Source organism: Anomaloglossus baeobatrachus, chromosome 1 (genome assembly GCF_048569485.1).
Source record: "Anomaloglossus baeobatrachus isolate aAnoBae1 chromosome 1, aAnoBae1.hap1, whole genome shotgun sequence".
Taxonomy (NCBI): Eukaryota; Metazoa; Chordata; class Amphibia; order Anura; family Aromobatidae; genus Anomaloglossus; species Anomaloglossus baeobatrachus.
This window is the reverse complement of record NC_134353.1, coordinates 709,892,759-709,917,229: the sequence shown is the minus strand read 5'-3', so window position 1 is coordinate 709,917,229 and position 24,471 is coordinate 709,892,759. Positions and strand designations below refer to the sequence as shown.

At 47.6% G+C, this 24,471-nt stretch overlaps 1 protein-coding gene and 1 gene segment (V, D, J or C); both read left to right on the top strand.

Moving 5' to 3' along the window:
- Window positions 1-24,471, top strand: part of LOC142249623 (immunoglobulin lambda-1 light chain-like) — a 757,490-nt gene that overhangs the window by 108,494 nt on the left and 624,525 nt on the right. The gene's annotated exons all lie outside the window — the stretch shown is intronic.
- Window positions 23,504-24,471, top strand: part of LOC142249649 (Ig lambda-1 chain C region-like) — a 609,515-nt gene continuing 608,547 nt past the window's right edge. The window contains 2 exon segments of the C gene segment in view: window positions 23,504-23,574; window positions 23,658-23,711. Coding sequence covers window positions 23,529-23,574; window positions 23,658-23,711 — 100 coding nt within the window.

Genomic DNA, 24,471 nt, shown 5'->3' with positions numbered 1-24,471 from the left:
GATGGGCCCCAGGTAGCGCACAAGACCCCAGGCAGTGCACAAGAACCTAGGCAGCACACAGGAAGCAGAGACAGCACACAGAGGCCCCAGGCAGCACATGGGGTCCCAGGAAGCACAGAGGGTCCCTAGGCAGCACAGATAGGCCCCATGCACCGCACGGGACCCCAGACAGCACGCAAGACCCCAGGCAGCACACAAGACCCCAGGCAGCTCACAGGAAGCAGAGACAGCACACGGGGCTCCAGGCAGTGCACGGGGCCCCAGGCAGCATACAGCGGCCCAAGGGAGTGCACGGGGCCCCAGGCAGCATAGAGAGGTCCCAGGCAGCATAGAGAGGCCCTCGCAGCACAAATGGACCCCAGGCAGTACACGGGGTCCCAGGCTGCACACAGAGGCCCCAGGTAGCACACAGAGGCCCCAGGCAGCGCACAAGACCCCAGGCAGCGCACGGAGCCCCAGGCAGCACCCCGGGCCCCCAGGCAGCGCACAGGGCCCCAGGCAGCACACAGGGGCCCCAGGCAGCGCACAGGGCCCCAGGCAGCACAGAGAGGACCCAGGCAGCACCGATGGGCCCCAGGCAGCACACAGGGGGGCAGAGTTATTGCACGGGGCCCCAGGCAGCGCACAAGGGGTCAAAGACAGCGTGCAAGAGGGAAGATACAGCGCACAGGCCCCCTGTGCGCTGTCTCTGCCCCCTATGCACTCTCTCTGCCCCCCTGTGCACTGCCTGGGACCCCCTGTGTGATGTCTGGGACCCCTGTTTGATGGTTTAGGCCAGTTTATACCCCGGGGTATAATCTGGCCTAGGCCAGTTTAACCCCGGGTATATTTAGTGCGGGTTAGAGGGCCCTCCTTTCACCTCATGCGGAACACACCTCTCTTTATTTGTCTATAGACTTTTGAACTATAAAGACCATCGCTTTTTGAACATGTACTTATTTATGATTAAGGACTCTTTTGTTTTTAATATGTAAAGTCTGAAACGCGTCAAGTTTCATGCCCATTTTCTGTATGTCATGGATTCTTATCCCTACTATTTTTTAACCATGTTGAATTAAGGATTTTTTTTATTTTGCAAATTGGATATTGGTGCTGGGCCCATTTTTCCCCTTCTGCTGTGCTGATCACGTTTCCCGCCAAAACTAACGATATAAGCCAAAACACAGGCCATCAATTATAAAGTGTCAACCAATTTCTTAAAAGTTCAAATGTTCATTAAAAAGTCCATGTACCCTTATGCGACCACGTCGACTAACCTGACGTCTGTGGGAAGTTCCTGCTGCTTCACTGTTGGTCTGACTGGTGGGTGACGTCTGTATCAAAAACAAAACAAAATTCTAAGGCACATTTTTAAAGTAAAAAACACGTGTAACAAACCCTAACAATCCTCACAGTTCTCGTAACTTCGGACTCTTCCACCATTGCTGCCTCCCTGTTGTCATCTTCCAAAGAAGGCTTTGATGTGAAAAGATGAAATTACACTGATTTGCCATTATCTATTACCTAACATTAGCTTACCCAAAAAGTTTCTAACGGTTGGATTTACCTCGCTTTTAATGCACCTGTGGCGGAGTATTGATGTAGGGTTGTTTTTTTGGGGTGGCGATGACATTGTTGCATCTACGCCTAAAATGAAAAATATTAGAATGTACAAGTTGAAGCCAGTGGTTATATACGTTCATCCCTAAAGGTGGCTTTACACGCGGACAATATTCCTAGCAATGTCTAGCGATATCGAGCATGTAAGTACCCGCCCCCGTCGTGCAAGCGAAATCATGTGATCGCTGCCGCAGCGAACATTATTGCTACGGCAGCGTCACACGCACTTACCTGGTCGGCGGCGTTGCTGTGACTGCCGAACAATCCCTCCCTCAAGGAGGAGGGACGTTCGGCATCACAGCGACGTCACCGCGACGTCACTAAGCGGCCGGCCAATCAAAGCGGAGGGGCGGAGCTGAGCGTGATATAAATATCCCACACACAACACACAACTGTTTTTTTAAGCTGCGTTTTTGAGCTTGAAAAAAAAAATGGACATGTCAATTCTTTCCTGCGTTTTTCTACGTTTTCCGCCCATGCAATGCATTGGAAAAACGCAGCAAAACGCACAGATCAAAAACGCAGCAAAACGCAGCCAAAAACGCACCAAATCGCGGTAAAAACGCATGCGTTTTTTGATGCGTTTTTTTGACGCAGGTGCGTTTTTGTGCGTTTTTAGCGGCCAAAAACGCACAAAAACGCAGCGTCAAAAAAACGCAGCGTGCGTACATAGCCGAAGTCTGCAATTAGTAATGGTTGAGATTATGGAGTAGAGGGATAGAGTATTAGATAGAGATGAGCGTACCCGTGGAAGTTTAGTTCCGCGGGTTCAGCCGACTTTAGATAAAGTTTGGATTGTGACCCGGACTTGTCCTGAACCCCAATGGAAGTTACTAATTGGGTAGTTTGAGCATCCGCCCACATGCAGTCAGCCATTATCCATTTTCCATTTTGTTTTGTATGGGGCACACTACATCCGATTATGCTGTTGTTACCCCTAGTGCGAGAAGTTTAAACACTGAAGCGGCTCACACTGGGTAGAGCACTGAGCGTACCTGAGCACAGTGCTGCTCACATACGTAAAGCAATTGAACACCAAACACAAACTATTTTTTTGTAAAGTCTGTGTTTGGTAGGAACACTGAACCTTGGGTTTGCTCATCTGTACCCCCTTACTCTTAGGCCCCTGTGTGGCTGTACAGATTGTACCAATGATATGTGCATCCCTGCACCTGAGACTATGGTTTATGTCCCACAAGGAATTTTTAAGTTTATATTTTCTCTGCATAAAAATGTAGCATTTTACAGATTTAGGAAAGTGAATTGGGATTAATAAAAAATCTCATGTCTGTTGTGCTCTTTTTTCCGCTGCATAAACTGACATATGGTGCATTTTTTAAATCCATGAGTTTTATGTGCAGATTTTGCTTCAAGAATTGCAGTAGAATAGGACAAAGCACATGGCTTTTATTGAACATCCACTGCAGAAATTCACTAAAAGCGCATGCAATCCGCACAAGACTGTATCAATAATATTCTTTTAAAGCCAAATAGCAGGAAGTTTTATGAACACAACAGCTTTATTTATAACATGAAATACCAAAAACAGACAAATATCTCAGCAACAAAAACACGATAAAACCACCCTCAGCTTTTCTCTGCTTTATTGTTTTCTTATTTTCATATATTCTTTCAATAAAATATAAACTTAAATTTTGAATTCTTTAGATTGTTACCATGATGAGTATTTGGTGAGTTTTTTTATGTTGCAACATTTCTGCATCTTTTAGATAAAGTAAGTTACTTGCGTTTTTTTCATTGCGTTTTTGAGTGTGACATAATCCACATGAGGTCCCACAATGATTCCAGTTTTGCTACATCTCAGTCACAGCAAGCGGCCATAGAGCATGACTGCCCGCTGTGCGCTCCAAAGAATGAATGAGCCGCAGCGATCAGTGGTGATATCACTAAGGTTATTTGCAGTCACAGGTGGGAACCTCCAGCGTCATCGCGGCTCAGTCATTGTCTGTGTGCGACGAACACCTACAGTGGGCAGTCATGCTCTATGGCCGCTCACTGTGACTGAGATGTAGCAGAGCTGAATAGCTGTGGGACCTCGTGTGGATTACGTCGGACCTGCAGGGATGTTTAGGGGGTTAGTAAAGTTGTGAAAGAGGGTGTTTTTGTATTTGTTTCCAAATAAAGGAGTTTTCCGGTGTTTTTGTTTATCTAATTTCACTTACAGATTAGTGATGAGGTGTCTCATAGATGCCTGCCATCATTAATCTAGGGTTTTGTAGCAGCTGTGGGCTATTATTAACCCCTACTATTACCCCGATTGCTGCCACACCCTGGCAAAGGGAAAAGCCGGGTAAAGTGCCGAGCTTGTTGCATTTAATAGATGCGACAATCTTGGGCGGTTGCAGGTTGCTATTTTTAGGCTGTGGGGTGGTCCAATAAGCATGGACCTCCCCAGTCTGAGAATACCAGCCCCCAGCTATCTTGCTTTATCTTGGCTGGGTATCAAAATTGGGGGGGACCGTATGTCAATTTTTTTAATTATTTATTTAAATAGTAATAATAAAAAAAAAAGCTGCATGCTGTTCCTCTTATTTTGATACACAGCCAAGATGAGCATCCGGCTGGGGGCTGCAGCCCGTAGCCATGGGCATTTTCTGTGCTGGGTACTAGAATACGGGGGGACCCTACGCCAATTGTTTATTTATTTTTATACCTTGATACTGACCCATAGACAATGCCGGTCATTGGTTGCAGGCAGACGCTGTTACACAGGCTTGGGGCATGTCTGACTGCAATCAATCACAGACACCAGGCCAATACTTTTGTATTCGTGATTCATCTCTTTTTTGTACCACACCTGTACCTCCATATGTATGGTTATATCACTTTTTTGGTATTTTTCATTAAATTGTTTAATAAAGTAATATATATTTAAATACTTATAGAGTATGAACTTTTTCTCTATCGGATATATTATTGTTTGAGTTCTCGAGTGGCTTCATGCCCTCTTGATTGATATTATTGATGGTGCAGATTTGTGAATTTTTTCAACTGATACATATAATAATGAGCGATAACGAGCGGCCCAGAAAGTGAATGTGAGACCTGGAAGCAGTTTGCCGCCATGATGGAGCCTCGGTAGGTATGAAGCACTCACTTCATTCTTATTTTCTTTATTTTTCCTTTATTTTTTTTAATTTCTCAAGTTTTGGATCTGGATCAAACACCCAGAATCCCGACTCAGGGACCAGCACCCAAGTACCTTTGAAACTGTGCAGATCCGAACTTTTACAGTCCAACTCCGCTCATCCCTACTTATGTCTTAATTTAAAGCTTATCTGACTTATACACTTCACTACACACTGTTAACACATTTACAGCACATAACACATTGCACTTTACATAGTAGGAGTGCTCGACCACATCTACAGCATTGCAAATATCCTCTGTTTTTGTTTTGTGTCTGTTTTTTTCCCAGTGATAGTAAAATTACTTGTATGGGAGGAAAGACAGTATGACACTGACCAATGAAAATGCCTCTGATTTGCATGTTGTCCATATTTATGTTGGATGATCTGGGACCTTTTAATCATTTTCCCTAAATTTCCCACAATTCAGCTTTATCATGTACTGGGCTGTTCTTCTCCTTACAGTTTATCTACCATGTAAGTTAGCAGATATATTCTAAGTTTAATGTACATTTTTATTATTTTCCTTTAATCTACCTCATTTCTATTTGCCTTTCTTTCAGATTCCTCGGCACAGGTTACTGTGATCCAGGATGGTCCAATATCCATTTCTCCAGGTGCGAATGTCCGCTTTACTTGTAGTCTCAGTACCGGCAATGTTGGTGGAGGGAATTATCCATTTTGGACGTATCAGATCCTTGGAAGTGTCCCTAATATGGTAGTTGGTAATAGCAGTGCTACTAATCAAAATTATCGACCTTCATCGACATCAGATCGATTTACTGGATCCATATCAGGCGGATCAGCTGTTTTGTCCATCAGCAAAGCTGAAATTAGAGACACTGGGGATTACTATTGTACTCTCTGGACGGGTAGTCAGTAGACAGTGGTACAAAACATACAGAACACAGACACTTATGCTTCCTCATTGCTTTATTTCCTGAAGACATACAGTAACTGCTTAAGTTCTGTGTGGTATTTACATACATGACTCTCCCTGAGATGTTTCATGCTCTGCACATTTATGAATGAATTCCAGCTTTTAGGCTGGGGACACATGGGCAATAATGCACTCTACTGGAGTGTAAGCCGAATGTCATGCAACTGTCATGCCACTGTGATGCCTGCGATCGCAGCACAGCCGCGGTGGACAGGGCGGGCGCGGAGGAGAGGGAGAGATTAATCTCTGTCACAGGGTCTGTGATGCCCTGACAAAATCAGTTTGTCACAGGAGCCTGCACCCATCTTCCAGATGCAGGACTCTCTCCTCCTTATCCTACCAACACAACCCCACACACAGGTACAAACACCAGCCACAAAAGCCTAGTTACCCCCTCAAGGACAATAGGGACACACCAGTGAACGGGGCCAGGCAGATGGTGACGCCCACCTAGGGGTCCTGAGGTGTCATGGGAGGGAACACGTCAGTGTGTAGTAAACAGAGGAAGTGAGAGGAGTGAAGTGGTAGTTGGGGGTTGTAGCTCCCGGACTACCAGACTACCTGAGATGACTAGGTGGCAGACGGCAGAGCAGGGCCAAAGGCGACGGAGATCCGGTCACGGGAGACCTAAAGTGGACCGGGGAAGGGTTGTAGCCTGCGGTGCCGACAGTGAGAATCCGGTCCGGAGACCGTGCACAGTCGGGGTACCTGGACCCCAGGGTGAGGACAGCTTCAAGCACCTTTCCGATTCACCAGCAGGGGACAAGATTCCAAGTCTTGCCCCACTAGTAGTCCAGAGCGAGACGGTAGCCCAACGTGGGGTATAGGGTGTCTGCAAGTGCCTGCAAAAATCCCAAGGGTCAGATCTCGCAGGCCACAGCTCCCACAGCAAAGACACCGGGAGTGGACTTTTCCCGTTTCATGCAAACTAGTCAACACATGAGACACCAAACTAGAGTGCAGGAGGAAGGGCCCCTGTTCTGTTCACCGGTGTGTGGGACCCGAGCACACCCCTCCGGAGGCTACTGGTATCCGGCACTTGGTTTACTACTTGGACATTGTGTGACTTATTTGAAAACTGTGAGTACACTGGTAACATCTGGTCCAGCCTGTGAACTGCGCCTCAACATTCCACTCCACCTACACCTGGGCCCCGGGACAAAACCTCACCTACCCGTGGAGGGGATACCAACCTGCTGCCCAGCTCCATCAGCCCCAGATGCCCCGTACCAAGGCAGTGGCGGTGTCACAAAACTATCACCGCAACCCACGGGTGGCGTCACTGACAAACTCTCCCCTGTAAATAATCCCTTTATTAAGTTGTGGGCGACGGGCTGCTGCACGAGCCCCAGATCCGGCTGCCACTCGAGCCACAACCACGATCCCGGATCCGAGTGTCTCGAGTAGCCCCCCCTGCTGTGGTCTGCGCCCCCACCCGCGACAGGTCCTTCTCCAATATTATTCAATCAACAGAGCGAGAGATGGGTAAAAAATCCAAAGAACATTTATTCCGAGCAAAATCAGACGGTCCATAAAATAATCTACCACACAGAGGGTAAAATAGTCCAGAAACACGGATATAGTCCAGTAAGCAATTAATGACCAGGTCTCTCTGGGGAGTCGCAGGTTCTCTCCCAGAGGATGAATCTTCTTGCTTCTCTCATGAAGTTCTCAGACAGATTGAATAATCCCCCAGGTAAGCAGAAAGTTTAGGTGGATCCCAGGCCCCTCTCCCCCAGACTTAGGGACAAAAGCCCGGCAGGGCGTGATTAACCTGCAAACAGGATAATGTGCACACAAGGAGTACATAGAATGGACAGAGCACCACACCTAAAATACGAACCTACACAAAATGATACAAAACCCCCCATATTCCACCATCACAATCTCCCTACCTCCTGCATTGTCAGCTGATGCAATTCTCACGCTGTACTCGCATTAAGCGGGCTTTACACGCTGCGACATCGCTAGCCGATGCTAGTGATGGCGAGCGTGATAGCACCCGCCCCTATCATTATGCCGATATTTGGTGATCACTGCCACAGCAATCAGTATCGCTACGGCAGTGTCACACGCACTTACCTGGTTGGCAGCGTCGCTGTGACTGCCGAACAATCCCTCCCTAAAGGTGGAGGGACGTTCGGCATCACAGCGACGTCACCGCGACGTCACTAAGCGGCCGGCCAATCAAAGCGGAGGGGCTGAAATGAGAGGGACGAACATCCCGCCCACCTTTTCCTTCCTCATTGCTGGCGTGTGGCAGGTAAAGAGAGGTTCCTCGTTCCTGCGGCGTCACACGTAGCGATGTGTGCTGCCACAGGGACGAGGAACAACTTCGCCCACGCGACAGCAGCGATATTTGAGAATGGACCCCCATGTCAACGAGGAGCGATTTTGGACGTTTTTGCAACTATCCAAAATCGCTCCTAGGAGTCACACACAACGAGATCGCTACAGTGGCCGAATGTGCGTCACAAAATCCGTGACCCCAACGAGATCGCTGTAGCGATCTCGTAGCATATAAAGCCCGCTTTACACTGGTGTAATGTGAGTGCAATGTGATGTTTCTCTCGCACCCATAGACTTATATATGTGCGATTGAAAACAAATCGGATTCCATCTGCAGTATGCTGCGATTGTTTTCCGATTAGTAGGAAAAAAAAATCGCTCATGGGAGTGGCCCCTTAGAGTAACAAGGGTCCGGGTGAAATGCGATCTTTTTTATCGCATTCCATTCGCTCCATTTTTCTCGCCGTGTGTGCTCAGCCTAATTAGAATTCTGTTAGTAGTTTCCAGAAATATTGGCGTTCTGAATATTTGATGTTATGTTTATTTTTTGGCTATTTTGTAAATGTGTAATATGATGCTTTGAAATGGAAATAACATCATATGGCTACAGCTTATAAGATAAAAAAATATAGAATAAAAGTTTATATTTATGCAAAATCTGGAAGAAAACATTGTGACCTTGATCGGTCACCTGACTCTTTCTCAGCCCTAGCATATTGCATTATAAAAGATAGAGCGAACTAGCAGCCCACCGCGGTGGATAGGGTATCCGAAATCACCCACTGAAATCCCAAGGGTCAGTGTTCGCAGGCAACGGCTCCTCAGGTACACAAAACACCGGGAGCGGATTTCTCCCGTTCCACACGGGTCAAATGAACACAAAAAAATTACAGAGTGCCGGAGGAAGGGACATCGGTACACCAGCCCGGGTGTGGGACCTGAGTACATCCGGACGCGTCAGCCGGCCACTGACACCTTGGTTTACCAACGGACTTGTGTGCAATTATTCCACAGTGAGTACACCAACACTCCCCGGTCCGGCCCGCCACCTCCGGCCTACATCATTCCTCGTATTTTGGACACTGAGCCCCGGGGCAACCATCCCTACCCACGGAGGGGTTAGCATCCAGCTGCCATCCCATTGCCCCGGGTGCTCCCTAACAGCAGCGGTGGTGCTACATCTCACCACACACTGTGGGTGGCGTCACGAAGTACTTGCAACAATCCCGTATATGTGACGCCCTGGACTAGCCAGGTAGTCACAGACATAACACCACACCCCCCCCTCCCCTGGTTAGGCACTAGGTCCGCTGCCCCCAACACCGGAGTTCAACCCGTCCACCCTAGAGGACCACCCTGTAGGCATTACCCGTGAGAGACCTGCACTAATCCCGCTGCCGTGGAAGATCCCTCGGGAGGTGCCCGTCCGTGAAAAGAAGCCGTCGGCCCCGGAAGTGACCGTATCCAAGACCGTCCCGGCTCTGGCAGTCCGTCCGGCTACGGAAGAGGTGGAAGCTGCGAACAGGAAGGCCCAGCAGGTGAGGCCTGTTGTCCCCAAACTCCATGCCTCGGCTGAGGCTGTACCGGGTCGCTGCTGCAAAGCAGCATCCCAGGCCGCGTCACCGCAGGACCCCCCAAAGAGGAAACCGGTCGTGGCCGGTGTGGGGGAGGTCCAGCGGGGCCCGACCCGTGCGCAGGGGCATGCAGACGCCCCTTACTGGGACAGAGAGCCGAGCCAGCTGGGCCGTGAAATTGCCGCCAGAGAGCAGCAGAGGGCCGAAGTGCTGGCACGCATCATAAGGGAGAAGAACAATCTCCGAAATGTCACTTTCCGGGTGCGGGGCCCGATTCACGAGGGCCAGGTCAGACGGTTTGACCCTCAACGTGGATATGGCTTCATCTACGAGCCGGGCCTGGAGGCCAAAATATTTGTGGCCCGCCGTGATGTAAACTCTCACCTTCCAACGGGCCACCCGGGTTGTGACCTGCAACCGGGCGACCCGGTGATCTACACCCGACACTGCGGGGAGAGGGGCTGGTTTGCCCTAGATGTGAAGCAGAGGGAAGGCCGCGGTGTACAGATGCGGTCCCAGTCCCCTCCACCACCGTACCATCCGGATGTAGAGTTGGAGGAGGCGTATGAGGAAGGCGACCTCAAGTAAGGCAGCGGTCCTCTGTTGCCACCCAGTTGTCCCCGTTGGGACCATCAGCACCATGTTATTGTTTTACGTTTTTAATGAATGAGCACCAATAATCCGAATACCTCACCTGATTACTGTCCGTTAAAGAACAAAGTTGTCCCTGTGGGGACTTTATGTGTTCCCACTAAGCCCCTTCCAGAGACAAGGCCGCGAACTTGCAGGCCAACCACGAACTTGTGGCCTTGTAAATAATTCGTGGGCTGTTTTCCGTTACTGCCTCCTGAGAGGCAGATTGGAGGAAGGACCCGCAGCAGAGCAGGCTGGGGTCCGGTCACCACCAGGACCGGTGACCATCCTCCGGGGGTCAGGGGTCCCCCTGGACATGGGGTCCCCTGAAGTGACAGCCGGGTGCGAGACACCATACCCGTTCCCGCTTGGGTGACCTGGAACCGAGTACCTGCTTCCGGACTGGGGAAGAGGGGTGCTGCCCGTTTCTTAGGGGCAGCATCAAGGTGTAGGTTGCTTGGGTGGGGAAGTGGAGGAACATGGACCCGTCCGTTATTAATAAAAGTGTTTTATACTGTTTGCAACATTTAAGTGACATGCCTCCCGTAAGGGAAGAATTAAAAATATGCTTATTGTTCTATGTTTTTCCCTGTTAACTTATATTTTTCAGAAATAAAACCGGTGATGGACGGGCAGCCCGCGGACGGTCTGCATTTCTCCAAGAGGGAATGTGACGCCCTGGACTAGCCAGGTAGTCACAGACGTAACACCACACACCCCCTCCCTTGGTTAGGCAACAACAGCCAAACAAAAATCCTTGTTGCCTCCCTCCAGGCTTGATGTCTACACCAGGTGGGGCGGAGCCAGGCGGTTGGCCCCACCCACCGAGGAGTTCACAGGTCTGGAGGTGGGAAAAACAGTGAGTTTAGTGCAGTCTTGGAGTTGGAGGAGTGAAGGAGAAACTGTGAGTGTCTGGGTAGGGGCCCAGACACTGTCAGCAAGGTCGGCAGACGGTGGTGGTCGTCTGCAGGAGGTGGTGCAAGTCAGCAAAACCGCAGGACCGGGGACGGGCGGTGGCCCGCCGGTTCCGAGCCGGGGAGCAGAGTTGTACCAAGCACAAAAAGGCAGGGCCATCAGACCCCGACCAGGCTAGGAGCTGCCGACAATGGTCGAATCAGATAGTGACCAGAACCCCCGGGGTTCCCTAACACCCAAGACCCAACAGAAGGCAACCGTCCACACCGTGAGGATAAAAACCACCGCCATAGGCTAGAGATCCAAGGGCCAGCGCCTGCGGGCAAAACGGGCTCCTTCGGTACATATACGCCGGGGAGCGGACTACCAGTGGGAAACCATTGGAGTCAATACATTCTACAAAGGTGCAGGGAAAGACAGCCACCATCAGCCGTCCGGGGAGAGCAAAGACACTGCAGCCGGCTGCGGGACCCGTCCATCCAGCCGTTTGGTTTACCAGAGACTCTGTGAATCTGTGTCTGAGTGAGAACACCAGTGCCATCCGGCACCGTGCCGCGCTGCCCCTGCAACCATGCACCCTGATCTACCTGCCTCCCCGTACCCACCATCCGGGCCCCGGGATCACCAACCCCCCTACCCACGGAGGGGGATCCAACATCCTAGCTGCTCCCTACCATCGCTCCCGGGATCCCCGTCATCAGCAGCGGTGGTGCCCATTATCACCACGATCCGTGGGTCGCGTCACGAACTATCTCCCCAAACAAACCACCCCCTTTTCACTCGTGGGCGAGGAGTGCTGCTCGAGTCCCCGGGTCCGGCCCATCGCTCAAGCCGCCGAGCAGCAGCAGCCCCGGACCCGAACGTAGCGAGCGCGGCCCCTCCGCCCGCGACATATATATACATCCCCTTTTTATTTGAGTGTCCGCGTGACCCCCGGGTCCGGAAATCCCTCGAGTCACTGCGGGTCCGGATCCGAGCAGCCCGGCTGCTACTGACGTGGGGGTGGCACACTTAAGTGACAGTTGCAATGGAGCAGATAATATATTCATAGTTATAACTCCCTTTGTTAGAATTAGCACAAGTATTATATAAATGATTCACTTTGTCTCTTGCAGGACATGTGTGAGGTCATACCCATATAACATGATATCCAGCTTTGTTGGCTGAGGCCCCGCCCCTTCTGGTCACATGGGTATGACCTCACACAGGTCCTGCAACAGACAAAGTGAATCGTTTGTATAATATAACTATGAATATATTATCTGCTCCAGTGCAGCTGCCACTCAACATGCAGCTCATTTTATGAAGTTTACTTTTTTGGATTTTAAAACCTAAACATCCGAGCTGACCACTAAAGGTATGTATAGAATCAGCCTGATAGTGCAAGTACAGCACTGGCTTTAGCTTATATATGAAACTCCTGGTGATTGGTTCCCTTTAATGCCGCAGGTCAGAATGAACACTTGGACCATGGGACATGTAACAGTGGACTTGGTTCACTGGATGAAAGTGGGATAATTGAGGACCTGGGCAAATGTTCTACTTGCAGGGAGACACACAATCAAAGCAGAAAAAAAGGAAAGAAAGGAATGAGCCAGGAGAGTAGATGTAGGTAGTAGAAACCACAGGGATTTACAAAGATGATTGTAATGTAATTTGATCATTTTCTAAAAAGCAGTTCATGATGTTTACTGCAAATGATGGTCAATCAGCAGATAGCAAAAATTGGCAAATATGCAGGTTCTGAGAACAAGACTGCATATATCACTGCAAGTCAGCATCAGACCCAGGATTTGTCACGTGGTGATGTCATTAACTTAATGATGTCACCATGAGTGAGAAATACCGGGTCTGGCACTTACCAGTAGTAACCCATAAAGCCTCTTTCTTAGAACTAGGCATCATAGGTCACTTACAGACAGTGCCAGACCAGGAATTTCTCACACGTGGTGACATCAGTAACTCAGTGACGTCATTTCGTGTAAGAAATTCCGGGTCTGGCGCTGACTAGGAGTGACCTATGGACCCTCATTCTTGTTTGAGTATTGATTCAGGGGACGTCATGGGACCAGTACACTATAGATTACGTCAGAGCTTTGTGGATTTTTTCTAAATAAATTGATGAATGAGGGATAGCATAGGGGAGTCTTTATTCAAATAAACTATATTTCTGTGTGTCTTCTTTTATCTTTACTTACTAGGTTAGTAATGAGGGTGTCTGATAGATGCCTCTCCATTACTAGCTCTATATTTCGTTTTAACACCCTCGGTACTCGATTGAGTAAACAGCATGCCCGCATCACCCCAATGCTCGATCGAGTATTGAGCAGTGCCAAGCATGCTCGCTCATCACTAATAACAAACTATAGAGTTTAGTTTTACCTATGACGTCCTGTGAAAATAAATAATAATTTGGACCCAATTGTATAAAACTCTGTGAAGCACCTCTGGTGTCAACATTTTTCCCTGCCCCTCTAGTTGAATTAATTGACAGGTGGTTTTTAAAATGGGGTTACTTTTGGGGAGTTCTGCCATCTCAGCAGCTCTGTCAATGTGATATGGCACCCGGACAACATACCATCACAATCTGCATTCCAAAATGGTTCTCTATCCCTTCTGACCTTTGCAGGGTCACTGAACAGTAGGTTAGGACCACATATTGGGGATTTGCATACTCAGCATACATTATGTAACACATTCCATTGACCATTTTGCTCCATTATCCCTTATAAAAATGAACATTTTGCAGTTAAAGCAACATTTTAGTGGCAATAAATATTTTTTTCAGTTTCACATCACAATAATATATACTTCTATGAAGCTCCTATACATACAAAATGTTCACTAAATACCTAAATAAATTCCTTGATGGAGGCAATATCCAAAAAGGGGTCACTTGTGGAGAGGGTTTCTGCTGTTTCAATATTTCAGGGGCTCTGCAAATGCAACATGGCATCCACAATCTATTCCAACTAACTTTCACTACTAAAATGAAATAGTGCACTTCCACTTTTGAGCCTTGTCATGTGCCCAAACAGTAGTTTTCAATCACACATGGGATATTTCCATGTTTGGTAAAAATGCTTAACAATCTAAGAAGTCAATTTTGTCCTATTACCCTCTGTGCAAATATATGCTACTGGTTGTTTCAAAATACTCACTACACTACTAGAGGAATGGGGTCACTTGTGGGGGTTTCTGCTGTCTGCAAAGTAGTTGACCCCGCGGGAAGCTAGGTGGTCATTGTTTTTTTCCAGATTTAATTTTTCTATTACCTTTCGACCTGGGTCCAAGAATATTAAGGCAGATGCTCTGTCCCGTAGTCTGGACCCCGTGTCTCTTCCTGAGCCTCCCTCCTCCATTCTGCCTCAAGGGGTGGGGGTCGCAGTTTTGTCCTCTGAGCTGGAGACTGAAATCCGTGAGACTCAGTCGTCGGCACCCTCTGCAGTACCGGACTCTAAATTATTTGTCCCGGTGCACCTCAGGTTGCAGGTGCTTCAGGAATTCCATGAGTCAGTACTTAGTGGACACCCCGGTATCTCGGCCACTTGCAGGGCTTTTGCTCATCTCTTTTGGTGACTTTCTATGTACTCAGATGTGGCTGATTTCATGTCTGCCTGTGTCACTTGTGCACATATCAAGGTTTGTCATAACCGGCCAGCCGGGGAACTGGTTCCACTGCTAGTTCCTGAAAGACCATGGACCCATCTGTCCATGGATTTCATTATGGACCTCCCTATCTCTAATGGTATGACTGTCATTTGGGTGGTGGTTGATAATTTAGCAAGGAGGCACATCTTTTTTCCTATCTGGCTTGCCCAATGCGATGATGCTTTCCAGACTATTCATCGAACAGGTGGTTAGGTTGCAAGGGGTGCCTCGGAGTATCATGTCCGATAGAGGGGTGCAGTTTGCTTTCCGGTTTTGGAGGGCATTTTGAAAAAAGGTGGGGGTTGATTTGGCCTTCTCTTTGGCATATCATCCGGAGTCCAACAGGCAGACAGAGGGGACCAATCAAATCCTGGAACAGATCCTACATTATTTGTTGAGTGTCCAGCAAGATGATTGGCGCTCATCTTTGTCCCTTGTAGAATTTAGAATTCGCTTTTAATAGCCATATTAAACAGTCTACAGGAACGTTCCCTTTCTTTTGTAATTATGGGTTCCACACTCATTATGGGGAATTTTACAGGTTGGATTCCGGCTGTCCGGGGGTTGACTCAGTTATTCTGGGGGAGGTTTGGAGGGATGTCCAGCAGAAAATTGGGCTGGCTCAGGGTCGCCAGAAATGCTATTCGGATGGGAGATGTTCTGTGGGGCCAGTCTTTCAGGTGGGTGATAAGGTGTGGTTATCCACTAGGAACAGCAGGAACATCAAGGTTAAGGTCCTATCTGTCAAACTGACTCCTAACTTTATTGGTCCTTATGAGATTATTGAGGTGGTCAACTCAGTTGCTTTTTGTTTGCGGCTTCCTCAGTCTCTTTTCATCCCCAATGTTATTCACAAGTCGTTGCTCAAACCTTTAGTCCCTTTGGTTTTGGCCTCGCCTTTTCCACCTCCTCCTGTTCTGCTGGACAGTGAGACAGAATATGAAGGTCAAACCATTGTCTACTCTCGGAGGGTTCATAATTCCTTCCATTATTTGATTCATTGGAGGGGTTACGGGCCAGAAGATAGGTCTTGGGTGCTGACATGCTCTGTGTGAGTTGATCGGCTTGATTAGGGCCTTTCATCGGAGGTTTCCTGTAAAACCTGGGGGTCCAGTGGCCCCCCTTGAGAAGGGAGTACTGTCATGACTACCTGCTGTCAGTGTTCCCTGGAGAGTGGCCGGTGGGAGAGGCCCCCCACCGTGCCTCGTTCCCACGATCACGGCGCCTTAACTATGGGGTATTTCCGTTCATGCGGCGCCAGTTATAATTCTGCTCTGCAGTGTGCCGCTGGTCCCTGTAAGTTCTGAACCTGCCCCCGTCCTGACTACGTCCGTCCTCCCTACCTCCCGTCCTAACTATGTCTATTCCCCTGCCTCCTGTCCTGACTGTTTACATTCTCCCTGCCTCCATCCTGACTTTCTGTCTTCTCTGCTTTCCTGTCCTGACCAGCTCCATTTCTCTCTGACACCCCTGCTCCCCTCCTCTGTTGTTCCATTCTCCTATACTCCCTGCTAATACCTTCTCTCCCGGCTACCGACTTCGGCTTGTAATTAAACTCTGGTTTACGTGCTCCCCCAGTCTTTGACATTCTCTCTTGGTTTTATGACTTGGCTCTCCCTAGACTCTGTCTCTGTCTGATTCCTGGTACCTCCTGGCTCTGACTCCAGCCCGTACTACCATCCACTCCTTCCACTAGGGAGAGTAGTGCCATCTAGTGGAGAGTTTTTGCTTAGCACTCTCCTGGTGCTCCAGCTCCCCCTGCTGGTTTGTTACAGTCTAGTGCCATCTAGTGGAGAATTGCTACCTAGCACTCTCCTGGTGTTCCAGCTCCCCCTGCTGGTTCATTACAAACAGGCTGATTAATGATTATGATCTTTATTTCGCAACATGTTTCAGAGATATTTATCTTTCTTCAGGACTAAAATTATTTACCCACATTGGGATCTTGTACTGGGTTGCTGGAGCAGCCATGATATATGCTTCTACAATGGTTGGGAGACCTCTCACTACCACAGGAGGTGAGCCTTCCTACTCCATTTGAGGTTTGCTAATATTATTGAAAAAGACCTTATCTGCGCTTCTTTTGTCTTTGCAGTTATCGTTTAGCATCAAGGTAGCAGCAAGAGTGACTTGGATCCACGCATTATACTGCAAACATGTGTAACCCACAGCTGAGATGACAGCACCGCCTACACCTTCAAAAGAGGAGCCAGCAGACATCATTAGCAAAAACCACCCCTGCGTTGCATCCGTAAGCATTTTAAATGATCTGAAATGAGGCAGAAATAAGCTTACCTCAGATTTCCACCTCAGTCATTGCTGAAACAGCTGAAGATTATTCCAGTGCTGTTCTTCCTTTGCATGAAGAGGATATTGTGAAGAAGAGGATGTCACTCAATGAGGAGTTGTCTAATCCGAGTAAAAGACTCTGGGGACAGTGAAAAAGTGTATTGTGTCTTCTGGTGGTGATAATTGTGATTGTGCAAATCAGGAATGTTTGATATTTTTCCACAGATGCCACCGATCCTGAGTTTGAGCTTGATTTCCCTTTAGAAGGATGAACAAAAAGGAGTATTTCTGATGTTCATCATGGCATTGAATACTACTGTAAGCCAAATGGTTATCAAGCCAGGTATATAGTATGGTGTTTTGATTAAAGACAATTTCTGAGAGGTAAAAGAGATTTACATGAACATCTACAAGAACCATGTATGACACTGTAGCCAAAAGAACAATGGTAAAGGATTGTTGGATATGTACTCACTCACCCATCTCCTCCAAATCCATGCCTTTCTTAGGTATTCCTGTCCCTATAGATGAACTTATTCTAGCACAAGATGATAATTTTATTTTACTCACTAATCTCAGTGCTTCTCGATATAACAACACAAGGGTAAACCTCCCAATAGCTGGATGGACTATTTGTTGGTGGAGTCCTAATGTAGGAAATTACTGAAAGAACTTCTGGACAGAATGTCATGAATTATTAAACAGTTTGGGATATGATGAGATTCAAAACAAATGCAATGAAACGGTAAGATGTATATTAAGATTAACCTGTTGTCCTTCTCAAACATTACAACCCCTCATTTGGTATGCATTTACAATCTCTTACAGGTTGTTATCACATCTAGGAAGTGACCACATCACACTTCCTGAGAATATGTATTAGGCTTGTTTCACACGTCAGTAATTCTGGTACGTTTGTGCTTTTTTTAAAACGTACCAGGATCACTGACATACGCAGACACATTATAATCAATGGGTCTGCTCACACATCAGTGATTTTTCACTGAACGTGTCTCCGTGAAGCGTGCACGCGTGGCCGTGATTCTGCACGGAGACAAGTCAGTTTTTTACTGGCATCACTGATGACCCACGGACCACACTATGGTGTGATCCGTGTGTGTTCAGTGAAACACATACCAGAAAATCACGGACATATTAAATATTAAATATTTTCAACTTACTTTGCCTGCGATTCGCTCTGGAGCCTCTGCTCTCGGCAGCTTCTGCCTGGCTCATGAATATTCATGACAGCAGGAAAACCCGACCAGGAAGTAGGTGCTGAGAGCGGTAGGCGGACGCTGCAGAGTTGGAGACTTTAGCACCATGGACAGCAGGAGCGAAGGCTGGTGAGTAATGTCCATATGCAATCACTGATCACGGATGACAGATCACGGATTGCACATGGACAACCCACGTGTGCCATGAATCACAGAACACGGAGGGACATGTGCGTGTTTTACATGTCAGTGAAGAACGTCTGTGTTTTTCACTGACGTGTGAAACGGGCCTTATGTGCACAGTGCATTTGCTTACAAATTTATGCCCTATGATGGAGTTGATACAGAGTCACACCTGGCAAGTCTGAAGGCCGCTTTACACGCTAAGACATCGCTAGCAATTTCTAGCGATGTCGAGCGCGAAAGCCCCCGCCTCCATCGTACATGTGATGTCGTGTGATCGCTGCCGTAGCGAACATTATCGCTACGGCAGCGTCACACGCACATGCCTGCTCTGCGACGTCGCTGTGACCGGCGACCCGCCTCCTTTCTAAGGGGACGGTTCGTTCAGCGTCACCGCGACGTCACACAGCGTCACCGAACCGCCGCCCAATAGAAGCGGAGGGGCGGACATGAGCGGGACGTAACATCTCACCCACTTCTTTCCTTCCTCATTGCCAGCTGGGGGCAGGTAAGGTGATGTTCCTCGTTCCTGCGGTGTCACACATAGCGATGTGTAATGCAGCAGGAACGACGAACTAATTCGTACACCGAGCAGCAGCGATATTCGAGAATAGGGGGGCATGTCACCGATGAGCGATTTTGACCGTTTTTGCGACGATTCAAAATCGCTCATAGGTGAAACACGCAACGACATCGCTAAAGCGACTGGATGTGCGTCACAAATTCTGTGACCCCAACGAGATCGCTTGAGTGATGTCGCAGCGTGTAAAGCGGCCTTGACTCTGGCTTCATGGACCATCTCTCATGATGAGATAGATCTTGATCAAATACTAAGACATATGGATGCTAAAACGAAACCTCTGATACATACTCCTTGGTACACAAAATTTGGTCTCACCCTCACTATTATCGGTATAGACATACATAATTCTCATAATATCGAACTATTGGCAACATTTTTTGATAATGTCACAGATAAAGTGTTTGGTGCTATAACCATACTAAACAATCAAACCAGATTCCATGCTAAGGTGTTAATCAACATACCATAGTATTGGATTATCTAATGGCCAGTCAAGTGGAAATGTGTCAAATAGTAGGGCTGACCTGTTTATGTGGATGCAACCTTTTCTTTAAGAGTTGACAAACACATAGCTATAGCCATGGAACTGAAGGAGAAATTCAGAGAAGCAAATGCTCAAGACAACAAGCATGCCCTAAATAACTGGTTGCAGTGGCTAAACCCTGCCGACTGGTTCAGGTATAGGATAATGGATTACAGGTATAGGACAGATGTCTTTACAGAATTGCCTTATAACTATTGTCCTCACATTCATGCTGGAGGCATATACATCACAGGAGAGGCTGGGGCATATGCATTACAGGAGGGGCTGGGGCATATACATCAATGAAGATGTTGGAAAAATACATCAAAGGAGGGGCATATACATCACAGGAGGAGTTGGGGGCAAATACATTCAGATGAAGCTGGGGGAATATAAATTACAGGAGGGGCTGGGGCAAATACTTCACAGGAGACACTGGGGCAGATACATCCCAGGAGGGGCATTTACATCACAGGAGAGGCTGGAGCCATATACATTACAGAAGGGGCTGGGGCATATACATCACAGGAGGGGCTGGGGTCATATACATCACAAGAGAGGCATACACATCACTGGATGCGCTACGGCACAGACATCACTGGGAGGCATGGATAGCACTTGTAGAGCACAGACAACACAGATGAGAATGGACAGCACTGGTGGTGGCATGGGCAGAACTGGGGGGCACAGACAGGACTGGGGGACAAAGACACCACTGGTGGCACCATGGACAGCACTGGTGGCACCACAAACAGCACAAGAGGGTAGCGGACAACAAAAGGTGGGCACGAACAGCACTAGGTGAACAAGGGGAGGACTGGGGAAGCATAAACATCACCAGGGGGGGCAAGGACAACAGTGGCGGTCTCATTGCAACCAATCACAGATACCAAAACTGCTGGTGGGTGAGGGAAGCAGTGCATATGTGTCAGGGCCAGGCGGTCGGGCAGACCCAGGAGGTGGATCCACTGGGCCGAACTCTAAGATGGTGGTAAGGAGTCCGGTAGCTGCAGCAGTATGGGCAGTAGAACAGTCCGTGCAAGTGAAGGTACCGAAGAAGTCCCTGGGACCACGGAGTCACGGATGGTGGTCCGGGTGACGTAGCTCAGGTTCGGAAGCCGAGATGATGTCAGGCGGGGTCCGGAACCTTTTGGAGCGAGATGACGGGTCACTGCAGGGATCCGAGATGGTACGGACTGTCAGATGGCAGACGGACAGCGTGCGGGGTTCGGGATTCAGCAGGCCCGGCTGGCGAGGCAGGATCAGCTCTAGAAGAGAGATACGTGAGTATGGCAAGACGACACAAGGAGACCTGACTCCTAGCTTGGAAAACACGAAGATCAGGCCCCGCCCCCTTGGACACTAACCCCCTTTATACCCTGTACCTGTTCAACCTCATTTCCTGTTAATGGACGCTGGCCCTTTAAGAAAGGGTCAGTGACCGCAGCGCGCGCCCTAATGCGCATGCGCGCCGCCCGGGTGCCAGAAGCCAGGGAAGGAGGCTGAGAGGAGGACGTAGGGGAGCCGGCCAGATCCTGGGAAGCCGTCGGGCGCCGGAATCGGGCACCAGGGGGCCTGGGAAGGACGGGCACCGGAGGCTGGAGAGCGGGGAGCGTGGCAGGTGAGCCGGGGAGCGGGGGTGAGGACCCGGGGAGCGTGACAATATGCCTGGAAGTAATGAGCGGCCTCGGAAGAAGTGTTACAGTTGAGCGGGAGACTCTGTAAGTATAATTTGCTTGTTTTATTCCTATTTTCTTTCTCCTTTTTTTTTTAATTACCCAGGTGGCCGGATCAGCATTGTTACCTGTAGTTCCCAGAAAACTCCAGGCCTAGGGCCAGGGTACGGATACTAGGTCATCATCACTTGTTTTACAATTATCATAATTTTTCTCCAGCAGTACAGCCGATCTATCATGTTTTATCCAATTGGATACAATATTTGAGGATCTATCCACCATCCACGAGGCAGCAGCAGCTGCTTTCCTTCACGCCTACATAGGAGTTGTACCAGTCACAACTCCACCAGGTGAACATTAAGCAAGCACTTACCCACTCTCCCTCAATAAGGTATTACACTATTGGGTGCTCTGCTCCCCACATCCAGATTTGTAAATAAAACATTAACATAGCCTTAACTGAATTGTAAACTACAGTTAGGTCCAGAAATATTTGGACAGTGACACAATTTTCGCGAGTTGGGCTCTGCATGCCACCACATTGGATTTGAAATGAAACCTCTACAACAGAATTCAAGTGCAGATTGTAACGTTTAATTTGAAGGTTTGAGCAAAAATATCTGATAGAAATTGTAGGAATTGTACACATTTCTTTACAAACACTCCACATTTTAGGAGGTCAAAAGTAATTGGACAAATAAACCAAACCCAAAAAAAAAATATTTATTTTCAATATTTTGTTGCGAATCCTTTGGAGGCAATCACTGCCTTAAGTCTGGAACCCATGGACATCACCAAACGCTGGGTTTCCTCCTTCTTAATGCTCTGCCAGGCCTTTACAGCCGCAGCCTTCAGGTCTTGCTTGTTTGTGGGTCTTTCCATCTTAAGTCTGGATTTGAGCAAGTGAAATGCATGCTCAATTGGGTTAAGATCTGGTAATTGACTTGGCCATTGCAGAATGTTCCACTTTTTTGCACTCATGAACTCCTGGGTAGCTTTGGCTGTATGCTTGGGGTCATTGTCCATCTGTACTATGAAGCGCCGTCCGATCAACTTTGCGGCATTTGGCTGAATCTGGGCTGAAAGTATATCCCGGTACACTTCAGAATTCATCCGGCTACTCTTGTCTGCTGTTATGTCATCAATAAACACAAGTGACCCAGTGCCATTGAAAGCCATGCATGCCCATGCCATCACGTTGCCTCCACCATGTTTTACAGAGGATGTGGTGTGCCTTGGATCATGTGCCGTTCCCTTTCTTCTCCAAACTTTTTTCTTTCCATCATTCTGGTACAGGTTGATCTTGGTCTCATCTGTCCATAGAATACTTTTCCAGAACTGAGCTGGCTTCATGAGGTGTTTTTCAGCAAATTTAACTCTGGCCTGTCTATTTTTGGAATTGATGAATGGTTTGCATCTAGATGTGAACCCTTTGTATTTACTTTCATGGAGTCTTCTCTTTACTGTTGACTTAGAGACAGACACACCTACTTCACTGACAGTGTTCTGGACTTCAGTTGATGTTGTGAACGGGTTCTTCTTCGCCAAAGAAAGTATGCGGCGATCATCCACCACTGTTGTCATCCGTGGACGCCCAGGCCTTTTTGAGTTCCCAAGCTCACCAGTCAATTCCTTTTTTCTCAGAATGTACCCGACTGTTGATTTTGCTACTCCAAGCATGTCTGCTATCTCTCTGATGGATTTTTTCTTTTTTTTCAGCCTCAGGATGTTCTGCTTCACCTCAATTGAGAGTTCCTTAGACCGCATGTTGTCTGGTCACAGCAACAGCTTCCAAATGCAAAACCACACACCTGTAATCAACCCCAGACATTTTAACTACTTCATTGATTACAGGTTAACGAGGGAAATGCCTTCAGGGTTAATTGCAGCCCTTAGAGTCCCTTGTCCAATTACTTTTGGTCCCTTGAAAAAGAGGAGGCTATGCATTACAGAGCTATGATTCCTAAACCCTTTCTCCGATTTGGATGTGAAAACTCTCATATTGCAGCTGGGAGTGTGCACTTTCAGCCCATATTATATATATAATTGTATTACTGAACATGTTTTTGTAAACAGCTAAAATAACAAAACTTCTGTCACTGTCCAAATATTTCTGGACCTAACTGTATATGCCAGAGTTTGGAAGATACAGAATATCCTGTTTTTGACATGTAAAATCACTCTGTATGGGAGGAGATATAAAATTCACCAATAGACGTCACAGTGGTTTGCATACAGCATGTATTTATGATGAGTGATTTTGGACCTTTCAATCATTTTCATTGATTTTTCGCATAATTCAGCTTTATGATGCATTGGGTTGTTCTCTTTGTTCTTACAGTTTACATTTCATGTAAGTTAACAGATGTATTCTGACTATAGCACAGCTTTCTTTTCAAATTAACTGTCTCATTTTTTTGTCATTCATTATTTCAGATTCCTCGGCACAGTTTACTGTGATCCAGGATGGTCCAATATCCGTCTCTCCAGGTGTGAGCATCCGCTTTACTTGTAGTCTGAGTACCGGCAATGTTGGTGGAGGGAATTATCCAGTTTGGCTGTATCAGATCCTTGGAAGTGTCCCTAAACTGGTAGTTAGCAGTAGCGGTACTGATAATCAAAATTCTAGACCTTCGTGGACATCAGATCGATTTACTGGTTCCATAACAGGAGGATCAGCTGTTCTGTCCATCAGCAAAGTGGAGGTTGGAGACACTGGGGATTATTACTGTACTGTCTGGTCAGGAAGTCAACGCACAGTGGTGCAAAACAATGCAAAACTAAGACACATACTTCCTTTGCCTTAAAGACATAGTGGTTATCTTGTGCTTTACTACCATATATTATGCTCCTGGATGTCTGTTGGATCAGGTCATTCACAAATAAATTGTGTCTTTAGCAGAAATCTATAGTTTCCAGAAGTTAGAGTTCTGAATGATGTTACTTATTTGAAAATCAAAAATCTGCTATCCATTTTCTTACTCTGCTCTACAATATAGTACAGTTTTCACTAATTTTATACCTTTTTTTTTAGGTGTCCCCTGGAATCTCATTTGTTCATTTCATGCTATACTTTCACAAACAGATGTTACAGTAAGCAATAAGGATAAAGTTTTGTCAATAGGACAAAACCACTCATACGTATACAGTCCCTGACGCCACCACAGGAGATCTACTTTCTCATTAACGCAGTTGCAGGCTTCCCCTCATCTCACTCTAGCCGGCAGCGCTGCCAATTCCTCTATCCCGG